This window comes from Carcharhinus amblyrhynchos, chromosome 22, assembly GCF_965287045.1.
Source record: "Carcharhinus amblyrhynchos chromosome 22, sCarAmb.v2.hapA, whole genome shotgun sequence".
Taxonomy (NCBI): Eukaryota; Metazoa; Chordata; class Chondrichthyes; order Carcharhiniformes; family Carcharhinidae; genus Carcharhinus; species Carcharhinus amblyrhynchos.
The window spans coordinates 27025197-27052300 of record NC_137345.1 but is presented as its reverse complement, the minus strand read 5'-3'; the positions used below and the strand labels follow the sequence as shown (position 1 = coordinate 27052300).

General features: G+C 43.2%; 1 protein-coding gene across 1 annotated transcript; it reads left to right on the top strand.

The window, feature by feature from the left end:
* Positions 1–204: 204 nt before the first annotated feature.
* On the top strand, positions 205–17401 carry LOC145357015 (green-sensitive opsin-like). Its single transcript, XM_080210059.1, has 5 exons — positions 205–644; positions 3990–4158; positions 10169–10334; positions 13994–14233; positions 16150–17401. Exons 1-5 carry the CDS (start codon positions 284–286, stop codon positions 16276–16278), a joined length of 1065 nt encoding a protein of 354 aa, XP_080066185.1. The 5' UTR covers positions 205–283; the 3' UTR covers positions 16279–17401.
* The last annotated feature ends 9703 nt before the right edge of the window (positions 17402–27104 follow it).

Sequence of the window (27104 nt, the reverse complement as noted above, 5' to 3'; positions counted from 1 at the left end):
AAAACACTCCTTATGCACGTCAATCGAAATCCACAGTGACGAAACGCCTTAAAGAGCTTTACAACAGGTTTTGGCAAACCACTATCTTCTTTAATCGTACTTAAGATTGTCAATTCCGTTAAATCGTTGTGCCTTTGCCCCCAATCCTTGGCACGACTTAACAAGCGTATAAAGTGGTGAATTAGTGGAAACAGTTGTGAATGTTGCTTTTCTCTGTCAACTTTCTCACTGGCTGAGAATTTCTACAGTTGAATACATTTTCTGTTAGTAATTTCTGTTTAAGATGAACGGCACAGAAGGGGAAAACTTTTACATCCCGTTTTCCAACAAGACTGGGGTCGTTCGCAGTCCTTTTGAGTACCCTCAGTATTACTTGGCTGAACCCTGGCAGTTCTCCATCATTGCGGCTTATGTATTTCTGCTGATGCTCGTCGGGTTGCCCATCAATCTTTTGACTCTGGTGGTCACTTACAAGCACAAGAAACTAAGGCAGCCTCTCAACTATATTCTAGTGAACCTGGCGGTGGCCGGTCTATTTATGATGCTCTTTGGATTTGTGGTCGCGTTTACCACGGCCGTGAACGGCTACTTCATATTTGGACCCACTGGCTGTGCGGTAGAGGGCTTCTTCGCCACTCTAGGCGGTGAGTGCAACGCGGCTAAAATTGGGATGAGATTCTTTAAAAATTCAGTTAGATGCAGGTGCCGCTAGCTGTGCCAGCATTTATTGCCCATCCCTAATTGCCCTTGCGAAAGTGGTTGTGAGCTGCCTTCTTGAACTGCTGCAGTCCCTGGGGTGTAGGTATGCCTGATGTGGGTATGCCGGCGTTGGACTGGCGTAAACACAGTAAAAAGTCTGACAACACCAGGTTTTAGTCCAACCTATTTATTTGATAATATACTCGCATGCTTTCGGGTTAGCCCCTTCGTCAGGTGAATGGAGAGTTCTGGCCTCAGACAGAGCATATAAAGCACAGACAGTTTAGAGATTACTGATTAGAATGCGAATCCTTACACCTAACCTGCTGTTCAAGACCTGAAGTGGCTGATAATGTGAGTGGAAGGAGCACTGATCACAGTTTAAAGAGATGTGTATTGTCTCCAGACAGTACAGTAAGTGAGGTTTAGCAAACCCAGGCAAGTCACGGGGGTTACAGATAGTGCGACATGAACCCAAGATCCCTGTTGAGACCGTCCTCATGTGTGCAGAACTTGGCTATCAGTCTCTGTTCAGCGACTCTGCGCTGTCGTGTGTTGTGAAGGCCGCCTTGGAGAATGCTTACCCGAAGGTCAGAGGCTGAATGCCCGTGACCACTGAAGTGTTCGCCAACAGGAAGGGAACAGTCTTGCCTGGTGACTGTCGAGCGATGTTCATTCATCCGTTGTCGTAGCGTCTGCATGGTCTCCCCAATGTACCATGCTTCGGGACATCCTTTCTTGCAACGTATCAGGTAGACAATGTTGGCCGAGTTGCAAGAGTATTTACCATGTACCTGGTGGATGGTATTCTCACGTGTGATGATGGTATCCATGTCGATGATCCGGCATGTCTTGCAGAGGTTGCTGTGGCAGGGTTGTGTGGTATTGTGGTCACTGTTCTCCTGAAGGCTGGGTAGTTTGCTGCGAACAATGGTCTGTTTGAGGTTGTGTGGTTGTCTGAAAGCAAGAAGTGGGGGTGTGGGGATAGCCCTGGCGAGATGTTCGTCTTCATCAATGATATGTTGAAGACTCCGGAGAAGATGTCGTAGCTTCTCCGCTCCGGGGAAGTACTGGACGACGAAGGGTACTCTGTCCGCTGTGTCCTGTGTTTGCCTTCTGAGGAGATCGGTGCGGTTTTTCGCTGTGGCGCATCGGAACTGCCGATCTATGAGTCGAGCACCATATCCTGTTCTTATGAGGGCATCTTTCAGGGTCTGGAGGTGTCTGTCACGATCCTCCTCATCTGAGCAAATCCTGTGTATACGGAGGGCTTGTCCATAGGGAATGGCTTCTTTAACATGTTTAGGGTGGAAACTGGAGAAGTGGAGCATTGTGAGATTGTCTGTGGGCTTGCGGTACAGTGAGGTGCTGAGGTGACCGTCCTTAATGGAGATGCGTGTGTCCAAGAATGCAACTGATTCTGGGGAATAGTCCATGGTGAGTCTGATGGTGGGGTGGAATTTGTTGATATCATCATATAGTTGTTTCAGTGATTGTTCACCATGAGGCCAAAGGAAGAAAATGTCATCGATGTATCTAGTGTACAGCATCGGTTGAAGATTCTGTGCAGTGAAGAAGTCTTGTTCGAACCTGTGCATAAAGATGTTGGCATATTGAGGTGCAAATTTGGTCCCCATGGCTGTTCCATGTGTCTGGATGAAAAACTGGTTGTTGAAGGTGAAGACATTGTGGTCCAGGATAAAGCGGATGAGTTGTAAAATTGCATTTGGAAACTGGCAGTTGTCAGCATTGAGTACTGAGGCAGTCGCAGCAATGCCATCGTTGTGGGGGATGTTGATGTAGAGCGCTGAGACATCCATTGTGACGAGGAGTGTCCCTGGTTCAACTGCTCCGTGTGTGCTGAGTTTCAGTAGAAAGTCCGTAGTGTCGCGACAAAAGCTGGGGGTTCTTTGTACAATGGGTTTCAGGATGCCCTCGACGTAGCCGGAGAGGTTCTCACACAGAGTTCCATTGCCCGATACGATGGGACGGCCAGGTGTGTTTGCCTTGTGTATCTTTGGGAGGCAGTAGAGATCTCCAATGCGGGGAGTACGTGGAATGAGAGCACGGAGGGTGCTCTGAAGGTCCGGATCAAAGGTCTTGATCAGATTGTTGAGTTGACGAGTGTGTTCTTTGGTCGGATCTGTGGGTAATTGTCTGTAGTGTTCCTCATTGTTTAGTTGTCGGTACACTTCTTTACAGTAATCCGTTCTGTTCAGTATGACGATGGCCCCTCCTTTGTCTGCTGGTTTGATGACAATGTTGCGGTTTGTCTTGAGAGCGTGCTCCTTCCACTCACATTATCAGCCACTTCAGGTCTTGAACAGCAGGTTAGGTGTAAGGATTCGCATTCTAATCAGTAATCTCTAAACTGTCTGTGCTTTATATGCTCTGTCTGAGGCCAGAACTCTCCATCCACCTGACGAAGGGGCTAACCCGAAAGCTTGCGAGTATATTATCAAATAAATAGGTTGGACTAAAACCTGGTGTTGTCAGACTTTTTACTGTGTAGGTATGCCCACAGCACTGTTAGGGAGAGACCTCTAGGATTTTGACCCCAGTGACAGTGAAGGAACCAATACATTTGGAAGTCAGGAAGGTGAGTGGCTTGGAGGGGAACCTCCAGATGCTGGTGTTTTCATCCGTCTATTGCCCTTGTAATGGTATAGTTATGACAATTAATATGGAATCAAGCATGACTAGCAATAGGTCGGAGAGACCATTTCCTCTTGCCAACTGCATGGTTGACAAAACTGGCTGGGCTGTATCACCTTCTGGGGTCAGTGTTGCATGCAGATCCTCCCCCCTCCCCCCCACCCCCCACAAGCAGGGCAGCCAGTGCCTGGTTCAGCTGGTTTCGGTGCTTCAGTTACTCAATATCCTTAAAATATGAATTATTAACAAATCATAGAATCCCTACAGTGCAGAAGGAGACCATTCAGCCCATCAGGTCTGCACCGACAGCAATCCCACCCAGGCCATGTCCCTGTGACCCCACATATTTGTCCTGCTAGTCCTGCTGACACCAAGGGGTAATTTAGTACAGCCAATCCACCTAACCTGTACATCTTTGCAATGTGGGAGAAAACCAGAGACCCAAAGGAAACCCACACAGATACAGGGAGAACATGCAACTTCCATACAAGACGAGAACTGAACCTAGATTTTCTTACAGTTAACGGTATCGTGCTTGGCGGAATTATTTTCAATTTGAGAAACTCCCTGAGGAATTCCTAGTATCTTTGCCCCAGCTGTTCTCCCATCCATTTTACACTTCTGTCTTTCTACAGGCGAAGTCGCTCTTTGGTCCCTGGTGGTCTTAGCTATAGAACGGTACATTGTGGTCTGCAAACCTATGGGGAACTTCAGGTTCGGAGCCACTCATGCCTTTATTGGAATTGGTAGCACTTGGATCCTGGCGTTTGCCTGTGCCAGTCCTCCTTTGTTTGGTTGGTCCAGGTAAGAAGGTGATCTAAAAACAAGCTAACAAATGTTCTACTCTTTTAGATTTTCACATGTAACCAAGGTTTAGGAATTAACATCCATTCACAAGTTCACCTCCAATGTTAAGGATATATTGTGTTCTAAGGACAGGTTTACATTGCTTGCCTTTCTGATTGTTGCAAGTAGATTTCAATTATTCTATATTAGGAGAGAGTTGAGCCCACTTTCCAATCTTGGATTGACACTACACTCCGTGGGAAGTCAACCCCAAGCAGAATAAAATTAACTCCTTCAAGGAACCTCATTCTGTTTTACTTGAGGTCCAGGCCCTGATTCTGAAAATTCACTGTAAATGTACAAACGGAAGTAAGAAGCCATCATGAAGTTGAAGTCCTATACTCGTGGTGCGGATGCACCTATATTAAGTTAGGAAGTTGTATATTAAGATTCACTGCAATAGGGTGAAGCTAATGATGCTCACGCACAAGTTTTAAAGTTTAAATTTTATTTATTACTGTCATAAGTAGGCTTACATTAACACAGCATTGAAAGTACAGTGAAAATCCCCTAGTCATTACTCTCCGGCGCCTGTGCGTGTACATTGAAGGAGAAACTAGCCTGGTCTATGCACCTAACCAGCACGTCTTTCGGACTGTGGGAGGAAACTGGAACACTCAGAGGGAACCCACACCGACACGGGGAAAACATGCAAACGCTACACAGTCACTCACACAGGGAATCGAACCAGGTCCCTGGCGCTGTGAGGCAACAAGCTTACCATTGTGCCACCGTGACGCCCAATAGTATAGCAACTTCAGGTGTGGGACAGATGCACCTCAAAGTGACATTGAGGTGCACTAGCATTATGTTAGCTTAGTGGGAATGCGACGTCAAAGGCTAGTTCATCATAAAAACACACTGAATCACAAGTTCGGGGATTGTATCAGAACATCGAAAAGCATCTGGTATTTGTCAAACTTTTCTTTGCACATTTGATTTTAAAAGGTTTTGCAAAGCAAGTTGCTGAAAGTGCAAACTGATAACATCATATCAAAGGAAAGTGGACATCTGGGACCTGAGTGAATAGAGCAAGTAACTGTGTGTATCTAATTAGATTCAGAGATTTTGAAAATAACAGTGCAACAGTACAAACTAAACACCACAGAAAATTAGGTCACTCATTCTGGTGTAAGAATCCCGTTAATATTTACTTCCTTTTAATAATTACAACATAGCCTATGTATTAATTATTACCAAATAATTGTTCTAGCACTGAAAATCAACTGTTAAACTTGCAGAGTCTAGTTCCTTTGGATTTTAATTGCTTAAGTTTTTTCTCTCTCTTTATTTTTCTTTCTGTACCTCGTTTGAGGTTGAATTCATACACCAATTTACACTTCTTTCTCTATCATTGTACTGTTACTTTCAAAATCACTGAATCTAATTAGTTACAGAGGTACACAGTTACTTGCTCTATTCATTCAGGTCCCAAATACCCACTTTCTTTTGATATGGTATTATGAGCTCGCACTTTAGAAACATAGAAACAAATGAATACTACAGTGCATTCAGCCCATCGAGTCTGCACCAACCACAGTCCCATCCAGTATCTATCCCCATAACCCCACATATTTGCCCTGCTAGTTCCCATGACACAAAGGATCAATTTAGCATGGACCATGGGAGGAAACCGGAGCACCTGGAAGAAATTCACGCAGACACAAAGAGAACATGCAAACTCCACACGGACTGTGAGCCGGCTAGGAATCGATCCTGGGTCCCTGGCACTGTGAGGCAGCAGTGCTAACCACTGAACTGCACATCTAAAAGGCCCACCCCACATATTTACCCTGACATTAAGGGGCAATTTAGCATGGCCAATCAATCTAACATGCACATCTCTAGATGGTGGGAGGAAATCAGAGCACCCGGAGGAAACTCACGCAGAAACGGAGGAGGGAGAATATGCAAACACTGCACAGACAGTCACCCGAGGTTGGAATTGAACCCGGGTCCCTGGCACTTTGAGGCAGCAGCGCTAACCACTGTGCCACCCTGTAATAATCTCATTATTTTGCAAAAATTTTAACAAGCCAATGTGTAAGGACAAGTTTAACTAACACCACATGTTGTTTGATGTCCTGTGTCACAATCCCCATCAGGGAATTATAAACGAAAATAACTAAATTTCCTAAATGAGACCCCAAAGGAGAAATTACCACAAGATTTCACTTTTTGCAACTTTTAACACAAATCTGAATCAACATGAATTAACAGGCAAACTCTACTTCAGATGAAGAGGTAAATTTTATTTTAAATAGTTCATACAACAAAGTCTTATGCAGCCACAAATGCCTTCTTCATGCCCCACAAAAATGTGGCACTACATAGTTTCAAATATGCTGTTCTTTATTCACACAGTGTAGGCCAGGAGTCTTATCTGACAACAGCTTTTTTCTTTGAGTTTCGCAGGCACAATTATCATCAGCAAGGCACACTTCTATGAAACCTCTCTCCCTTGGATCACAACTATAGTCATGGTAAAGACTGCTAGAGTACCTTTTCAACCAACCTACGAGTTAAAACCTTGTTCATGGTTTTATGTTTCTGAGAAAATACCCAGCTCTTTAGCATCTCTGAGGTATTCATAAAGCTTTCCTGGCTTTGGACCTTCTTAGCTAATTGACACACTGTTCCCAGGAGCTCCTGTCTCCTTTCCTCGTGAAACATAAAGCTGACCATTCTTCCTCACAAAAATTCTCTGCATTTTTCTTGCTTCTCTTTCTGTTTTCTCATTGTGTCTGCATCTGTGTGCTGATGGCCTTCACTCTCCAGCTCCTCTGCTTATAGCTCTCCCTCGTGTCTGCAAGTCTCTCTTGTTTCTGGCCACATAACATCTGTATCTTAACTTCCTTCTTATTGATACTTACAATAATTTCAGGAATCAGTTGTAAAGGAACTATGTTTTATTGCACAAAATAAAGCAAAACCACAGGCTTGTGGTGAACATACAGGTCCCAACTGGGACAATACAATAATGGTCCCAATCAGGGACCTACTTTACACAGTGCCCTGGGACAGGAGCTTCACCTAGTGAGTTAATTACCAATCCCCAGGGAGCTTGTATTCAATGAGTCCTACAGGGAGGTCAATCAATGATTCCCCATGCAAGTTTGGGGGTTATCATAGTACTGGGTCAAGATTCACCTTGAATCAGTATTTCGTATTATCCAAGTAAGATAGAGTTGATCCCGTGACAACTGATGCAAATTATTGAAATTTCTTTCCAGATATTCTTAAAATTATTACTGATTCCACCAGCATTTTAAAGAAATTATAAATTTTCCTTACAGTACTGCTTCTGGGTCAAAGATTTTTAACACCTTGCTAGAGGCCCAATGCTGATCCTATAACTGATGCAAAGTCTGCATGTTCTCGCTGTGTCTGAGTGGGTTTCCTCTGGGTGCTCCAGTTTCCTCCCACAGTATGAAAGACATGCTGGTTAGGTGGATTGACCATGCTAAATTCTCCCTCACCCAAACAGGTGCCAGAGTGTGGTGATTCGTGAATTTTCACAGTAACTTAATTGCAGTGTTAATGTAAGCCTGTTTGTGACAGCAACAAAATAAACTTTTTATTAGAAGCTGTGCTGCAATTCCTTTTGGTTAGGTTCTCACAAGCTGACGACAAGAAATCTGGGGGAGTGGGGGGGAAGCGTGGGGTGGATTCTTCCATCCTGCTACGTAACTTTTTAGCAGAGGGCTGAGAGAATCTCATGGCAGGTGATGCGTGGGTTTTGCACATGCGTTCTTGCTGTGATAACGTCTCCCAGCGCTGGATTTCTGGCGGCATCAACTCCATGCCAGGAATTGGCATGGAGGTACCAAAATTATTTGAATGACAATTCAAATATCTTTTAGCTACAATTAGCGGGTCAGGGACTGAATTCTCTTGGCCCACTAGCATCTCCCCACCTCTGCCAAGGGGTTCACTCCAGCAGGAATCACAGTAGCCCCCCCACTTGTGGGGAACTAGCAGCCTGACTGTGTTGGAGTGAAGGGGGGGCAATTGGGGACCCCCAGTGCTCACTGGGCATTGGCACCTCAGCAATGCCCTGGCACTGCCCAAGTGACAAAGTACCACTGCCCAAAGGGCACCTTGACAGCCCATCAGGCATGGGCAGTGCCAAGGGGATGCTGCCTATAGGGGTGGGGCTTAATGGGGGGCAGGCCTGATGGGCAATTGGTGGAGGTGGAAGATCAGTGGGGAAGGAGGGAGGCCACCAATTGGGGGCAGCTGGGGAGGTGGAGGGTAATCAGCCTGCTGGAGATTTTGGGACTGTGGGGGTGGGGAGGGGTTGGGGAAGTGGTGGGGGAGGGTTAGGGTGCTGGAGGTCAGGCACATAGAACCCTACAGTGCAGAAAGAGGCCCTTCAGCCCATCAAGTCTGCACCAACCACAATCCCACCCAGGCTGTACCCCAATATCCTAACCCGCTAATCCCTCTAACCTAAACATTCCAGGACACTAAGGAGCAATTTCAGCATGGCCAATCAACCTAACCCGCACATCTTTGGACTGTGGGAGGAAACCCACGCAGACACGAGGAAAATATGCAAACTCCACACAGACAGCGACCCGAGCCGGGAATCAAACCCAGGTCCCTGGAGCTGTGAAGCAGCAGTGCTAACCATTGTGTACTGTGCTGCCCTGGGGTTGGGGCTGGGCCTGAGAATGGTTGGGGGCCAGTCATCAAGCTGTTGTGGGGGTGGGGGGTTGGCCGGCATTGCAGGGGTAGCAGAGCTGGCCAGCGATTTAACTGGTCAGCGATCATGAGGCCGGCAGACCAGGGCCACTGTGCATACTTCAATCTCAGTGCTGGCAGATTGATGCATGCACTGTGGCCCCCTCAGAGCTATGCAGTCGGCCTCTCCAGTGGGAATAGGCCCCACCCCATAGTTCATAATGATATACACGCGAGTACAAAATTATTTGAATGACAATTCAAATATCTTTTAACTACAATTAGCAGGCCAGGGCCTGAATTCTCTCAGCACTGCCCACAGTAGCACAGTATTTAGCATTGCTGCTTTACAGTTCCAGGGACCTGGGGGTTTGATTCCTGGCTTGGGTCACTGTCTGTCTGGAGTTTGCACATTCTCCTCGTGTCTACATGGGTTTCTTCCAGATGCTCCGGTTTCCTCCCACAGTCCAAAGATGTGTGGGCTAGGTTGATTGGCCATGCTAAAATTGCCCCTCAGTGTCCTGAGGTGTGTAGGTTAAAGGGATTAGTGGGTAAATGTGTAGGGATATGGGATAGAGCCTGGGTGGGGTGTGCTTGATGCAGACTTGATGGGCCAGATGGCCTCTTTCTGCACTGTAGGATTTCTATGATTCTAGTGTTTTTTGCAGTGTATGCACAGAGTTTGGGAGATTCTTCTCTGAACTCCCACTGAAAATGTCAGTGAGAATTATCCAGTTTTCACACAAATTTGACAAATTTTTTAGAAGAACTCTGGCCCTGATACTTCTAAACTTGTAATTTTATTGACGAGTTGTGAATATTGATCAGGACCAGAATTTTCCAATTTATTGTAATTCCAGTGCTAATCGATGTTTTAGAGTTTCAAACTCCACCATAATTTGCCTTCACTTTGGACAATTTTCAGGGATCACAATAAGTTGGATATTAGCTGGCTTCCTGCAGAACTTTCATCTCCAATCAGGGAGGAAGGGACATTAATGTGACAGGTCTTATGAACTTGCCACAAAATACTAGGGCCAGTTGCTGGCTGGAGTACCTGAAACTCTGCATTGTTTGTGTAGAGCTAGGGAACTAATGTAATATTAGATGAAAATATTGCCCATTGCATTTTTCCCAATTATCTTAAGCAGAGGAAAATGGACCCCATACTAACTTACAATAGATCTTAGGAAGTATTTAGTTAGAAAGTAGTGAGAGATTTGCTGTATCTTCAATGAGGTATAGATTTTAAAGAATACTTGTTAATTCTTTTTTATTTCAGGTACTTACCAGAAGGATATCAGTGCTCATGTGGTCCAGATTACTACACCATGAATCCAAAATACAACAATAAGTCTTATGTAATTTATCTGTTTGTTGGTCATTTTCTGGTTCCAGTGGCCATCATATTCTTTTCGTATGGAAGGTTGATATGTAAAGTAAAAGAGGCAAGTGTAACATTTTTATGTACTACAAAATTTACTTGAGTTTATTTATTGAGTTCCCTAATAATGTATGTAAATTAGTAAAATCTCAGGCATATCTATTGAAATCAGTAAAATGGTCAATACATTTCTGTGCAGGGCATATCCAAACATTCTTCCCAACAGCACTGTAGGTATACCCACACAATATAGGCAGCAGCAATTCAAGAAGGCAGTGTATCACCACTCTTTCTCTCAAGGGCAAGTACTGAAGGGCAAAAATTGCTGCCCTAACCAGGGATGCTCAAGAATAAATGTAAAAAGTGAATATTTGAAGTGAATCTAGGTAAAGAAACAAAATACCAGTGACAAGTATTTAAGTATTTGAGAGCATTGGTCACAGAATCACAGAATTGTTACAGCACCGAAGGAGGCCATTCAGCATCGGTTCTCTGAGTGAGCAGTTCAGTGCCTCCTCAGGCCTTTTCCTCATTGACTACACATTCTTCCTTTTAAGATAATTAATTTCCTTTTGAATGTTTCAAGTGAACGTGCCTCCAGTACAATCATCAGGCAGTGCATTCCGTTTCTTAACCACTTGCTACGTGAACAAGTTTCTCTATTCCTTCTTTTGGCAATTACCTTCCACCTGTGCCTACTTGTTCTTGATCCTTCCATCAGTGGGAAAAATGTTTCCTTATCTACTCTGTTCAGACCTCCCATTATTTTGAATACCTCTATCAAATCTCTGGTCAACCTTCACCAAGGAATGCAGTCCCAATATCTCTACTCTGTCTATGTAACTCATGTTCCTCACCCTGGAACAATTCGCATTGATCTGTTCTTCACATTCTCTCACGCCTTCATGTCATTCTTAAAGTGTGATGCCCAGAACAGAACAGGAAGCAATACTTCAGTTGAGGCCAAATCAGTGTCTTCTAAAAGGTTAACATAACCTCCTTGCTTTTGAACTTTATGAGCTGGATTTTCATGGAGTTCGGAAGGTAAGGACCTTTAAAAATGGTGACAAGACCCATTCCCGGTGCCCCCAATTCTTGTCAGTGCAGATTAAGGCTGCAGACTTGTGCAGATCATGAGCTTGCACATTGCATTCTTGACCTAGCTGGTTCCATTGTGATAAGCATCTTCCTGATTACTACAAATTTCATGGAGTCAGGACAGTTTTTCAAGGTCTCGTGGTTCGTGGCCCATCTGAGTTGTCACAAACTGCAGTATGGATGAACATGTTGGAAGGTAAGTTCAAAAGGTCATACCCACGCCACTCTATATCCTTTCACTCATCCCAATGGCCCCTCATATAGATTATGCCTCCATTCCCTTAATGATCCCTCATACTTTCCCATGCCAATCTATGGAGTGACAATCATGTCCGTACACTCTGTACAGAACCAATGAACTCTACAGTAACAATGGAATGTATGAAAAAGCATTCAAAAAGTCATTCATTCGTAACTATACTTTTAAAATCTGCTTAAACTATAGCCCTATAAGTGTGAATCATCCAGATTTTTAAAGTATCAAGAGCAAAGTTGCATGCCCTTGACACCATTATGTTATGCAAATGAACATTGTACATTTAGCAAACTAGATCCATGACACAAAGCTGTCAATGAAGCAATATTTTCCCTTGCTGCAGCTGTTTCAATAGACTAATAGATGTACGGGCTCTCAGCCAAGCTTTATTTTACATCATTAACAGAGAGAATAAATATCCATTAGTCTATTGAAGCTGCTGCACTGTTAAGCCTAGGATACTGTATATTTTAAGACATATGCTCTCAACCTGTCCTACCACCTTCAATAACTTATTCATATTTGCACCTTGGACCCTCTGCTTCAAAATTATCTTTGGAATTTTATCCTTCATTTTATACCATCTCTCCATGTTCTCTCCATATATAGCTTCATGCTGCATATTTCAATATAATGTATTGCAAAATTCAATAATCTGGAACATAGATTTGTTCTGGTTTGCAGTTCCTTTTGGGCTGTCAATCCAATTGTTCAACATAGACAACATATAATGATGGTAATTCAGGTGGAAGCAAGAATCGACACAGTATAATATTTAAGCAACAGCTTACATGGGCTCAGTCTAGAAACATATGAGCCCATTTATCCTGAGCTGGAAATTGTGGGCGGAATTCTCCAGCCACACTGGTCTAAAAGCCAGTATTTCCCGCCCGAATGTCAATGCAGTTTTACATTCTCCGCAACCTGCCCACTAAAATTTGAATGGTGGGCTGGATGGGAGAATTCCGACTTGTGTCTGATTTCACATCGATTTACCGGTTAAACCATTTATCAAAGGCTTAAGTCTCCTGAATTATTCTTCAAAATATAGAAAACTGTAGAAAATTAATCCAACCATGTTTTCTTCAATACATTATCATTTTACCAAAACATACATGTCCAGACCCAGATAATTTCTCATGACCCCTTGTCTCTGTTTTAAGACTTGGTATAAACTTCCTTTGTTTCTGTGGTTAATTGAACACAAAAAATAGAATCAGGAGTCGGCTACCAGGCCCTTCAAGCCTGCCCCACCATTCAATATGATCATGGCTGATCTATATTGGCCTCAACTCGTTTTCTGTACCATTTCCCCATAAGCCTCCATTCCTCGATCTATCGAATATTTATCCACCTCCACTTTAAATATTTCTAATGGTCCAGCCTCCATTACCCTTTGGAGCAGAGAATTCCAGAGATTCACCACTCTCTGCAAGAAGTAATTTCTACACATCTCAGTTTTAAATGAACGACTCTTCATTTTGTAGCTATATCTCCTTGTTCAAAACTCCCACTAGTAAAAACATCTCATCGCCGATCCTGTCAAGCCCCCTCAGAATCTTCTTTATTTGAATAAGGTCACCCCTTACTCTTCTAAACTCCAACTATAGACCCAGACTATTTCACCTCTTTTGATGGAACAATTCTCTCATCTCAGGGATTAGCCTGGTGAATCTTCTTTCGACTGCTTCCAATTCTTTTTTAGGTTAGGGGATGAAAACTCTATGCAGTATTCCAGGTGAGGCCTCACCAACACCCAGTACAATTACCAAAAAACCTTCCAATTTTTAAACTCCAACCCCTCTGCAATAAAGGCCAAAATGCCATTTGCCTTCTTAACCACTTGTTGCATCTGCCTGCTAGCTTTTTGTGATTCATGCACTAGAACATCTAGATCCCTCTGCATTTCACTCAACTGCTGTCTCCCTCCATTTAGAATCGCTCATTCTTTAGACCTTGAAAATAACAATTCCAGCTAAATTCTAAAATAAATATCATTTACATTATTAATTATAATAAAGGTTTAAATGTAACTGTGGTTCAAGAGAGCTTGATAGTAAAATGCATTTTGGTAAAGCTTAATATTGAAAATTATTAAAAGGAATTATAATTTGACAAATAAGTTTTGTTTTTAGTACACAATACCACAGCTAGGGAACGAATAACAAGGTAGCTAGTTTCATATCTCGAAGTTCCTTCTTTGGTTTGCAACAACAGATACTCATGACTATTCATTCTTTTGCAGATATTAGTCTAAAAATGTGAGCAGTTCAATAGTTTAAATGACTGTTCCAACCAAAGCTTAGTTATTTAACCCTGCCAAGACCAGTTTCCCCTAAGTTCCCTTCTAAATCTATGTTTTCTTGTAGGCTGCAGCTCAGCAACAGGAGTCTGCCAGTACACAGAAGGCTGAAAAGGAAGTCACCCGCATGGTAGTTTTAATGGTCATTGGTTTTATGACTGCTTGGTTACCATATGCCATTGCTGCATTTTGGATCTTCACAAATCAAGGAGCAGATTTTTCCGCTACGCTCATGACAATTCCTGCATTCTTCGCCAAAAGTTCAACAATATATAATCCAATAATCTATGTGTTAATGAACAAGCAGGTAGAATTTTTAACCTGTTTACATACAAGAATGGAGCATCAGCATTATTTAATGGGAGGAAAAATAACTCAAGTATTATATGATCCTCTTTCTTAATGGTTGTCTTAGCATTCCGTTGGCATTATCCATTAGACCTTACAGGAGATGGTTTAAAACATATTTGCCTTGACTATAGACAGGAGCTTTGGCAAACAGTGAAACATTTTAGTTGCCAACACAATACATTGGAAATCTAAACATTGTTTTGTGTTTGACAGAATTGTCATCAGGCATTTGCATATTACACAGATAAATGTGCATGTTAATATGTACATATATACATGCATATGTGCATATAATCTGCATTTTACAGATAGCTCAATCTAAGGCAAGCAACTGGAGTGCAATATAACTTAGATGGGTACCACGTGCAAAAACAAAACTTGAAGAAACAAATCTAGAAATAATAATACTTTTCAGAGGAGAGTTGATGCTTTGGGTGCTCGTGGCAATTCAGATGCAAGTAATACTCAAAATTGTGTTAGTTTTCTAAATTGAAATTTTTGCCCAATTTTCCATTCAAACCTCCTGTCATAGTGCCATGGACAGATCGCTCATCCAACCTGCTCAATTTGCTCTCATCTAAACAAGCAGCAAGAACCTTGTCACTGTTTGATTGAGGGCAAAGATCATGGCTTCTTTAATCTTGTAAAGGGGTCCCTTACCTACCTAATCACAGTCACACCCTTTTGTTTTAGACTACCTCCCAGACTTGTACCTAATCTAGTCTGAAGGTTGGAGAGGTGGGTAGGGGAGAGTTGGGGGCAGGGGTGTTGAGTTGACATTTCTCAAGGTGCACAGTTACTACAAATCTGGATATCTGGGATCACCAAGTTCTCCACGAACTCTCACGTTACACTCTCTCCACACCATCTGCAATGCCATCAGTACTTTTATTTAATTAAGTTAATTTTCTTTTAGCTTTTGAATTAATCTTCTTTAAGTTACAAGAAGGTTAAATTAAATGCTTGCTTTTAAACTTGCCCCTGCTGCCTCTCCTGTACTGTGTGAACTATTTTCTCCCATGCCATTTGCTGACTCACTGGGCTGGATTTTGTTGAGATCATTGGGACCCAGATGTTAAGCTTAACTCCAGGTCAGGAACCCAAAAGTGACCATAGCAGGACATCGTTCATGATCTTCCCAGAGGTGGCTGTCTCTGGGACCTCTGTCCAATTAAGGGCAGACCAATGAAGTGTGAAGCCCAATCAGACGGCTCACTATGATGTCTGGCTGGAAGTTCCACCAGGAGAGACAGGTGTCGCTGAAGGAGGCAGGAGACTTCAAAACGAAGGCTCTCTCTGATGGTAAAACGTTAAAAATTCCTCATGACTACACCTGAGGAACCCTCAAAAGAATGACGTACAGCCATGACTGTGGCCATCAAATCCCTGAGAGTCCATGCTGGGATAATGGAGAAGAGGTACAGTGGCCCATACCTATCCAGACTGGTGCCAGTAGGCCATTTCTAGTTCAGTCCCAGGTTCAGGGTTCTGGGTTTCAGCTGTAGAAGGATGCCCAGCCACTACTGGGTATAAACCACAGTCAATTGACTCAATATTTAAATTTCATAACTGGTTACCTGACACTGCTGGCCATTAGTTTCTGCCGCATTCATCCCATATCAGTCCTGAGTACTTGGATTGGGAAATGCATCCAATTTTGCCCCTCCTCTGGCCTCCTACTGCACTGCACAAGATCAGAAAAATTCAGCTTTGTCACAGGTTCCCTGTTGTATTGCTCTTGAGCTTGTCCTTTTCACTGTTAATTTGCTTCATAAATGTAGTTAATTTACATTTAAAGTTTATTCAATTAAAATTAATTTATTACAGAAATTTAGATATCCAGATAAACAAACCAATTTATTTTGTTTCTAGTTCCGGAATTGTATGCTTACCACTTTGTGCTGCGGGAAGAATCCACTTGGAGATGAAGACTCTTCTTTAGTATCACAAAGCAAGACAGAGGTTTCTTCAGTATCATCTAATCAGGTTTCCCCAGCATAGAGACAGAATGAGTCATGTCAAAATGACAACTTTTCATATATGGACAACTGCCATTATTCGTACTTAAAAACATTTTAGGCTTTGGTATTTTTTAACCATTTAAATGATCTGAAGCAGAAGATGAACTTCACTATGTTACTGGATCTGCACTCAAAGGCCAAGTTTAAAATCCAACTTTGACAAGATGCAAAATTGATTTCAATAAATCTAATAACTTGCAAGCTTCAGAAGAAAGATGACCATGGAAACTGATGATTATTGATTAAATCCCAACTAGTTTATTGACATCTCTGGGGAAAGGAAACCAGCTACCTTTACTGGTCTGGCCTATCTGCCTTGAGTTTTAAGCTATGTGGTTGACTCTAGCCAGAATTTAACTCTGTCTAAGTGAATGGGTTTTGAACGGGTTAAAGTCTGTTCCTAAATGAATGTACTCTAAAGTTATCATAGAAGGCATTCAATCATTTTTTTAAAAGAACAATTCCCATCAAGAAAGCCCACTACTAATAATTGTACCTGTGACATTGTCATTCATGGTCCAAGAACAAGTAAAATATTACTGAATTTGAATTAATCTTACTTCTTGTCATTCACCCAGCATTTTGTACTGGAAATTTATCTTCCATCGATAGGAGCTTCTGAGATTTTAAAAACTCACAAAAATCCTAATGATAGTAAATCATTCCATATTCAATAAAACAAATTCAGTCCAATGATTTTAGCCTTTATTATTTCTACAGTAATAAAAAGGGAACAATACCCAACTTTGTCCAATATTGTCCAGAGGACAATCCATATTGGAATGCAAATACACATTGTATATATAAGAACAAGAACCTGAAACAACTGAACAATCTACTCAATGTGAAAGTGTCAACCGTCTGTTGGTATTTTCATTGTATATACCTCTTACTACCATATAACTATAGAATATTTCCAATTCAAAAGTTACAAGTCCATGTTTTCATTTTTTCAATATTTATGCAAAAATGCTATTGATTTTAAACATGCCTTACATGTTCATGGCATGATCACTGTATTTTTTAAATATGATGCAGCATATGAAATGTGAAAAAGAATTGTATGGTGAAGTAGCATCAGAAATAAATATAAGTATCACATATTTACATGCTCCATAATTCTCTATATTTATATATACATAATTTTGAAGCTTTGAACCGTCTCTTTAGCTTCATAAAGGACAAATATAGTTTTTTTTCTTTTAACATTGCATACATCTCTTTCATATTCCTGCAAATGTTGAGGGATTGGTAGTCAGCATTCAGACAGCATTTTCTCATATGAACGCCGTCTCATGTGGGAGGATAGAAGATGATTACAAGGCTTATTCAACTAGGCCAACAGCTGACAAAACATCTCATCGCTCTATTTGTGTGTCTGGTGCCAGCTGACACTTGATCTCAAACTTGCAATCCTAGCAATATAAGGTAAGCATCATCATGCTGTAACTAAAGAATTAAGTTCAAACTACAATATGTTTTTAATGTTCCCTCCATTTGGCAGAATCTAATTTCATAAAACCACATTGGGCAAACTCAAAATACAAAGCATGACGGCCCAGATGCGTTGTTGGCGGCATTTCCATTTGGAGAAAGTGATCGATGTCAACCCTTGACTGATTTCCTTGCCTCCCCCCAACCCTCCCCTGCCCCATATAACAAAGTGGCAGTACGTAGCCCACATATTATTTCAACCATTTCCATAAGTGGTGAACTGTTTGAACCGACAGTAAAATTGAAATTGGAGGATATGTACATTTTGTGTTTAGTAGGTTCTTCAATGAGCTTCTACGCTCATAAAACTAGGAACAGGAGTAAGCCATATAGTCTATTGAGCTTGCTCCATTATTCAGTAAGATCATGGCTGCTTTTCCACTTCAAAGCCTCTTGCCCATTCTATTCCTTTGATTCCTTTACTTTCTCCTTCATTTAATCTTTTGGGTACTCCCAAGAGACTATCTCATCCAGTCTGACCACTGCTATCTCAAAAAAGACCACTTCTGAGCAAACAAATTGACAGCTCCTTAAAGAGCACTGGAACTAAAGGCAAAAACTTCAACAGAAACTTATCAAAACTAAATTAAAATTCCATTTTGGTGGTTGATGATGCCTCCAGCCCTTACAGCACCCATCAGTCGCAGGTGCTGACCACCTATATTAATTAAAGTTTATTTATTAGTGTCACAAGTAGGCTTACGTTAACACTGCAATGAATTCACTGCGAAAATCCCTTAGTCGCCACATTCTGGTGCCTGTTCGGGTACACTGAGGGAGAATTTAGCATGACCAACGCACCTAACCAGCATGTCTTTCCAATTGTGGAAGGAAACCGCAGGAAACCCACACAGACACAGGAAAAACTTGTGGACTCCACTCAGACAATGCGGGTCAGACAATGATCCAAGCTAGGAATTGAACCAAGGTCCCTAGTGCTGTGAGGCATCAGTGCTAACCAGTGTGCCACTGTACCCTCCAGTCATTTTGCTGTAAAGATTCCTTATTGAATGATTAGAATGTCATTCTACCTCAATTTGCCACTCTGATTACCGAGCTGGTGTGTAGAAATTAATAATGAACCACTGAAGAAATTAATCCCACCTGAAATCATTGAAGGACCAAAAGGAAACAAAATAAGTCAGAAAATAATCAATTATGATCAATTGCTTTATTTGGTTATTTCTCCTGGAGCCTCACTTCACCCCAAAAAGGGAAATATTTAGCTCATAACATCCAATTAACAACCAAGAAAGTTTTTAAAAAATAGACATTTTTGTAACATGATTAATGGACTTTTTTTTGCCGAGTACTTTCCATTAGCTTAGTCAATATAGGCTGACAACAGTTTCTGACTCCAATTCATAGACTCAGAAATGCCACAATTGCAAGCATTAGAGAATAATGGAGAAAGGAATCGTCCATCTGTCAGCTAACATTTTCTCACATTTGATCAAGAATGTTGAAAGCCAGAAAACCCTCTCCAGATGTGGGAACAGTATTCAAGTCTTAGGCAAGTTTGGCAGCTAGCCAGGGAAAGGGGGCTACATTTCAGATGAAACTGAGCTTAAAGCTCAGACCCGGCAGAACTCTCCTAAAACCTTGTGTTCATGTGAAGCAGGTGGGTTCAATGACCACATCAGGAGTCATATTTATGGGATCTGTGCACTATTCTGAATTATATTCATTGAGCTCAGTTAGCGAGGGAGATGTTAGCGTTCTATCTGAGATCAAAAGGTTTAGTAAAGCCAAAGCTATCAACAGGCAAATCACCAATGTTGGAGCTGTCAAAGCAGGGATATAGCAGCTGTGAACAGCAAGACAAAAAACTGCTGTCCTTGAAAAATTGATCAGATTATTGTCATTAACCTCTTGACAGGCCAGCAAAAGACTTAGGTAGACACTGTAATAGGGCTCAAAGCTGTAAGTGTGGCAATAAGTGAGGAAGAGGAAGTAAATTGTTGAGCGTACTAGCCTGTGTTGTATACGGGGCGGTATGGTGGCACAGTGGTTAGCAATGCTGCCTCACAGCGCCAGGGACCTGGGTTCGATTTCCGGTTTGAGTCACTGTCTGTACGCAGTCTGCACGTTCTCCCCATGTAGAAAGTTAAAAAGCAGGACTTCTAGGGTTGTAATCTGAGGATTACTCCCTGTGCCATGTGCTATTGAGGTTAGGAATAGAAAGATAGTGCAGCTCAACACTTGGCCAAACAGCTGGTGTAGGAGGGAGGTTTCAGATATCTGGACCATTGGGGTCTCTTCTGGGGCAGATGGGACCTGAACAAGAAGGACGGGTTGCATTTAAACAGTGATTACAATTCAGTAAGCTTTAAGGTACTGATGGATAAAGATAAGTGTAGTCCTCAAGTTAAGGTGCTAAACTGGGGGAAGGCTAATTGCAACAGTATTAGGCAGGAACTGAAGAATGTAGATTGTGGTCAGATGTTTGAGGGCACATCAACATCTGGCATGTGGGAAGCTTTCAAATGCAAGTTGATAGGGAATCAGAACCGACACATTCCTATAAGGATGAAGTATAAGTATGGCAAGTTTTAGGAACCTTGGAGAATGAGAGATATTGTGAGCCTAGTCAAAGAGAGAAAGGAAGCATTTGTCAAAGCTAGAAAGCTGGGAACACATGAAGCAAGTGTGGAATACAAGGAAAGTAGAAAGAAACTTAAGCAAGGAGTAAGAAGGGCTAAAAGGGGTCATGAAAAAGCATTGGCCAGTAGGATTAAGGAAAATCCCAAGGCTTTTTCTACATATATAAAGAACAAGAGGGTAGCCAGGGAGCGGGTTGGCCCACTCAGGGACAAGGGAGGGAATCTATGTGTGGAGCCAGAGAAAATGGGTGAGGTATTAAATGAGTACTTTGCATCTGTGTTCACCAAAGAGAAAGAGTTGGTGGATGATGAGCCTGGGAAAAGATGTGTAGATAGTTTGAGTCATGTTGAGATCAAAAAGGAGGTATTGGGGTTCTTGAGAAACATTAAGGTAGACAAGTCTCCAGGGCCTGATGGGATATACCCCAGAATACTGAGAGAGGCAAGGGAAAAAATTGCTGGGGCCTTGAGAGAAATTTTTGTGTCCTCACTGGCTACAGGGGAGGTCCCAGAGGATTGGAGAATAGCCAATGCTGTTCCTTTGTTTAAGAAGGGTAACAAGAATAATCCAGGTAATTACAGGCCGGTGAGCTTACATCAGTGGTAGGGAAATTAGTGGAGAGGATTCTTTGAGACAGGATTTATTCCCACTTGGAAATAACTGGATGTATTAGTGAAAGGCAACATGGTTTTGAGAAGTGGAGGTTGTGTCTCACAAACTTGATTGAGTTTTTCGAGTAAGTGACAAAGACGATTGATGAGGGTAGGGCAGTGGAAGTTGTCTACATGGACTTCAGTAAGGCCTTTGACAAGGTCCCTCATGGCAGACTGGTGCAGAAGGTAAAGTCGCATGGGATCAGAGGTGAGCTGGCAAGTTGGATACAAAAGTACTTCGGTCAAAGAAAACAGAGGGTAGCAGTGGAAGGGTGCGTTTCTGAATGGAGGACTGTGACAAGTGGAGTTCCTCAGGGATCAGTGCTGCGACCTTTGCTGTTTGTAATATATATAAATGATTTGGAGGAAAACGTAACTAGTTTGATTAGTAAGTTTGCGGATGACACAAAGGTTGGTGGATTTGCGGATAGCGATGAGGACCATCATTAGATTAGTTGGACACTTGAGCGGAAAGATGGCGGATGGAGTTTAATCCAGACAAATGTGAGGTAATGCATTTTGGGAGGTCTCATACAGATAGGAAATATACAGTAAATGGCAGAACCCTTAAGAGTATTGACAGGCAAAGGCATCTGGGTGGACAGGTACGCAGGTCACTGAAAGTGGCAATGCAGGTGGAGAAGGCAGTCAAGAAGGCACGCGCCATGCTTGCCTTCATCAGCCAGGGTATTGAGATTAAAAATTGGCAAGTCATGTTGCAGCTTTATAGAACCATAGTTAGGCTGCACTTGGAACATAGTGTTCAATTCTGGTTGCCACATTACCGAAAGGATGTAGAGACTTTGGAGGAGGCACAGAAAAGATTTGCCAGGATGTCGCCTGGTGTGGAGGGCAATAGCTATGAGGAGAGGTTGGAGAAACTTGGTTTGTTCTCACTGGAGAGATGGAGGTTGAGGGGAGACCCGATAGAAAAACCCGATTGAGAGGTATGGACAGAAGGGATAGTCAGAAGCTTTTTCCCAGGGTGGAAGAGTCAATTACTAGAGGACATAGGTTTAAGGTGTGAGGGGCAAGATTTAAAAGAGATGTACAAGGCAGATTTTTTACAGAGAGTGGTGGATGCCTGGAAGTCATTGCCTGGGGAGGTAGTGGAAGCAGATACAGTAGTGACTTTTAAGGGACGTTTTGGCAAGTACATGAATGAGATGGGAATAGAGGGATATGGTCCTGGAAGGGTAGCGGGTTTTAGTTAAGTCGGGCAGCATGGTCAGTGCAGGTTTGGAGGGCTGAAAGGCCTGTTCCTTGCTGTAATTTTCTTATTCTTTGTCTGCATGGGTTTCCTCCCACAATCTGAAAGACAGGTTGGTTAGTGCATTGGTCATGCTAAATTACCCCTCAGTGCACCTGAAGTGTGGCAACTAGGGAATTTTCACAGTAACTTCATTGCAGTGTCAATGTAAGCCTACTTGTGACTAATAAATAAACTTTACTCTATATTTCTGTGCCATGTTAGACCAAGTACCAACAAAGCAGAAAATACCTTCCACAACTGGGTGATTACTTGATCGTAGTTGTGGATGTATCATGGTAGTTTCCCTCCCCCTCACCCAGCCTCCCACCGCAACCTCCTTACCCATCCATCTTCCACACTCAAAGCATTTAATTGGTTCTAAAATTGCTGGGATTTCATTTACATAAGAACATAAGAAATAGGAGCAGGAGTAGGCCATCTAGCCCTTCAAGCCTGCCCCGCCATTCAATATGATCATGGCTGATCTGTCGTGTCTCAGTTCTACCTTCCCGCCCTCTCCGCATAACCCTTAATCCCTTCGCCTATCAAAAACCTATCAACCCACGTCTTAAAAATATTTAGCGAGGCAGCCTCCACCACTTCAACAGGCAGAGAATTCCAGAGATTCACCACCCTTTGAGTGAAGAAGTTCCTCCTCAACTCCATTCTAAACCACCCCCCCTTTATCTTGAGGTTGTGCCCTCTAATCCTACTGTCCTTTCTGAGCGGGAATAGCCTCTCCACCTCTATCCTATCCATCCCATTCATCATCTTATATGTCTCAATGAGATCTCCCCTCATTCTTCGAAACTCTAACGAGTACAAGCCTAGAAGGATCCTCTTGGTTGCGGTGAAGGATCCTCTTGGGGAGAGTGATCATTGTATGGTGGAGTTTCTGGTGCAGATGGAGGAGGAGAAAGTGGGTTCCCAGACACGCGTACTTTGTTTGAATAGCGGGGAGTATGGTAGGATGAGAGAAGAATTGGTGAATGTTGACTGGGGGAGCGCGTTGGAAGGAGGGTCTGCTGAGGAGCAGTGGAGGATCTTTCAGGAGATCTTTCTTGGTGCTCAGCGGAAATTTATTCCGATGGTCAAAAAGGACAGTAGGAGGAGAGGTAATAAGCCGTGGATAACGAAGGAGGTGAAGGAAAGTGTTAAATTAAAAGCGGAGGAATTTAGAGTAGCTGAGAGTAATGGGCGAGAAGAGGATTGGGAGAGGGTTAAATGTCAACAAAGATTGACAAAGAAGTTGATAAAGGGTAGGAGAAACTATGAAGCTGGGCTAGCGCTTAATATAAAAAAGGATAGCAAGAGTTTTTATAAATATATAAAAAGGAAGAGGCTGGCTAGGGTGGACGTTGGTCCTTTAGAGGATGAGAAAGGGGACCTAGTGGTAGGGGATGGGGATATGGCTAAGGTCTTGAATAACTTTTCTGTTTCTGTCTTCACGGAGGAGGACGTGAATAATTTGCCGGGTGTTAGTGATGGAAAGGTGGTAGGACTGGAGGGTCTTAATGACATTACTGTTACTAGAGAGGCGGTGCTCGACAGACTGGAGGGGCTGATTGTGGACAAGTCCCCAGGACCGGATGGAATGCATCCGAGGGTTCTGAAAGAAATGGCGGAGGTGATAGTAGATGCCTTGGTGGTTATTTTCCAGACGTCGCTGGATTCCGGGGAAGTGCCGGAGGATTGGAAAACGGCTAATGTTACGCCGTTGTTTAAGAAGGGTGCCAGGCAAAAGGCGGGGAATTATAGGCCGGTTAGTTTAACGTCTGTGGTAGGTAAAATGTTAGAATCCGTCATTAAGGAGAAAATTGCAAGGCATCTTGAAGGGAATTGCTTGATAGAGCAGACGCAGCACGGTTTCATTAAAGGGAAGTTGTGTCTGACAAATTTACTGGAGTTCTATGAGGATGTGTCTAGGGCGATGGATAGAGGAGAGCTGGTGGATGTGGTCTTTCTGGATTTTCAGAAGGCGTTTGACAAAGTACCTCACAAGAGGTTATTGCAGAAGGTCGAGGGACATGGAGTTGGGGGTAGGGTGTTAGCGTGGATAGAGGATTGGTTGTCAAATAGGAGGCAGAGAGTGGGGGTCAACGGGTGCTATTCGGATTGGCGGGTGGTGACTAGTGGAGTGCCCCAGGGGTCGGTGCTGGGGCCTCAGCTTTTTACCATTTATATAGATGATCTGGAGGAGGGAGCCGAGTGTAGGGTGTCGAAATTTGCTGATGACACCAAGATTGGGGGAACGGCAAATTGTGCGGAGGGTGTGGAGAGTCTGCAGAAGGATCTAGATAGGCTGGGCGAATGGGCCAGGAAATGGCAAATGGAATTTAATGTTGGCAAGTGCGAGGTGGTCCACTTTGGTAGGAATAATGGTAGGAAGGACTATTACTTACGTGGCGAAAAACTGCAGCAGGCGACGGTGCAGAGGGACCTTGGGGTCCTTGTGCATGAGTCGCAAAAACCCAGCTTGCAGGTGCAGCATGTGGTCAGGAAGGCTAATGGGATGCTGGCCTTCATAGCAAGGGGGATTGAATATAAAAGTAGGGAGGTCTTGCTGCAGCTGTATAGGGCACTGGTGAGGCCGCAGCTGGAGTACTGTGTGCAGTTTTGGGCACCGCACCTGCGCAAAGATATTTTGGCCTTGGAGGGAGTGCAGAGGAGGTTTACTAGGCTGATACCGGAGTTGAGGGGGTTGAGCTATGAGGAGAGGCTGAATAAACTAGGCTTGTACTCGTTAGAGTTTAGAAGAATGAGGGGAGATCTCATTGAGACGTATAAGATGATGAATGGGATGGATAGGATAGAGGTGGAGAGACTCTTCCAGCTCAAAAAAGACAGTAGGACTGGGGGGCACAGCCTCAAGATAAAGGGGGGGCGGTTTAGAACGGAGTTGAGGAGGAACTTCTTCACTCAAAGGGTGGTGAATCTCTGGAAGTCTCTGCCCGTTGAAGTGGTGGAGGTTGCCTCGCTAAATATTTTTAAGACGCGGGTTGATGGGTTTTTGATAAGAGAGGGGATTAAGGGTAATGGGGAGAGGGCGGGAAAGTGGAACTGAGCCACGACAGATCAGCCATGATCTTATTGAATGGCGGGGCAGGCTCGAAGGGCTAGATGGCCTACTCCTGCTCCTATTTCTTATGTTCTTATGTTATGTTATTCAGCCTCTCCTCATAGTTCAACCAGCTCAACTCCGGCATCAGCCTAGTGAACCTCCTCTGCACTGCCTCCAAGGCCAAAATATCCTTGCATAAGTGCGGCGACCAAAACTGCACACAGTACTCCAGCTGCGGCCTCACCAGTGCCCTGTACAGTTGCAGCAAGACCTCCCTACTTTAATATTGAATCCCCCTCGCTATGAAGGCCAGCATCCCATTCTCCTTCCTGACCACCTGCTGCACCTGCCAGCTGGGTTTTTGCGACTCATGCACAAGGACCCTGAGGTCCCTCTGCACCGTCGCATGCTGCAGTTTTTTGCCATATAAGTAATAGTCCTTCCTACCATTATTCCTACCAAAGTGGACAACTTCACACTTGCCAACATTAAATTCCATTTGCCAGTTCCTGGCCCATTCGCCCAGCCTATCTAGATCCTTCTGCAGACTTTCCACACCCTCCGTACAATTTGCTGTTCCACCAATCTTGGTGTCATCAGCAAATTTTGACACCATACACTCGGTTCCCTCCTCCAGATCATCTATATAAATGGTAAATAGCTGAGGGCCCAGCACTTACGATTTTTCAAGCAAAAACACTCTTCTGACAGTTGTTGTGCTGCGTTGACCTTCAGGCAGCTTTGTGGTATTGTGGCAGACTTTTAAAAAAAGGACCAAAAAGCTGCTCAACGGTTGGAACCTACAGTACAGCAACTCAGTGAAATTGATACTGACAGACCAGCTTTAAAAAGAATGCAACTCTCAGCCTAATAATTCTGATTTTTTTCAGCCTGTCCATCAGGTCTGAGGTTGTGGATGAAAGATGATAAGAATCCCTGTTTGAAACATGGAACCTGGACCCCTGCTAGCCCCAGTCTGTGTTTGGCACCATCTGCATCCTCTCTCTTGAGTTGGCTTTGTCTCAATCTTGTTCTATGTGTTTTTCTTTTGTTTTACTGGATTGACCTAACTTGATTTGTTTGCACTCATGTTGCATTTAGATAGTTCTATGTAGTAATTCATGCTTCATTTGTACACAACTATTATTTATTTATTATATCCATTCCCACTCTCTTTGGCTGTGGCTTCATTAAATCTTCTATTCTTTAATCTTCCCTGGCCTCCTCCCTATCACAGATCTTCTCCTTTGTCGTTGCTATCTCTTCTCATAAGAACATAAGAAATAGGAGTAGGCCATCTAGCCCTTCGAACCTGCCCCTCCATTCAATAAGATCATGGCTGATCTGAAGTGGATCAGTTCCACTTCTCCGCTTTCTCCCCATAACCCTTAATTCCCCTGTCTATCAGAAACCTATCTACCCGTGACTTAAATATATTCAGCGAGATAGCCTCCACCACTTCAACGGGCAGAGAATTCCAGAGATTCATCACCCTTTGAGTGAAGAAGTTCCTCCTCAACTCCAATCTAAACTGCCCCCCCCCCCCCCCCCCCCCCCCCCCCCCGCCGCTTATTTTGAGGCTATGTCCTCTAGTTCTGCTATCCTTTCTAAGCGGGAAGAATCTCTCTACCTCTTCCCTATCTATCCCTTCATTACCTTATACGTCTCTATAAGATCCCCCCTCAGCCTTCTAAACTCCAACGAGTACAGACCCAGTCTATTCAATCTCTCTTCATAGGCTA

Excerpts from the sequence above, each read along its gene's own strand:
- LOC145357015 (XM_080210059.1), top strand. The coding sequence starts at position 284 with ATGAACGGCACAGAAGGGGAAAACTTTTACATCCCGTTTTCCAACAAG. Across the intron at positions 645-3,989 it reads CTTCTTCGCCACTCTAGGCG|GCGAAGTCGCTCTTTGGTCC; the intron begins GTGAGTGCAACG and ends GTCTTTCTACAG. Across the intron at positions 10,335-13,993 it reads TGATATGTAAAGTAAAAGAG|GCTGCAGCTCAGCAACAGGA; the intron begins GCAAGTGTAACA and ends GTTTTCTTGTAG.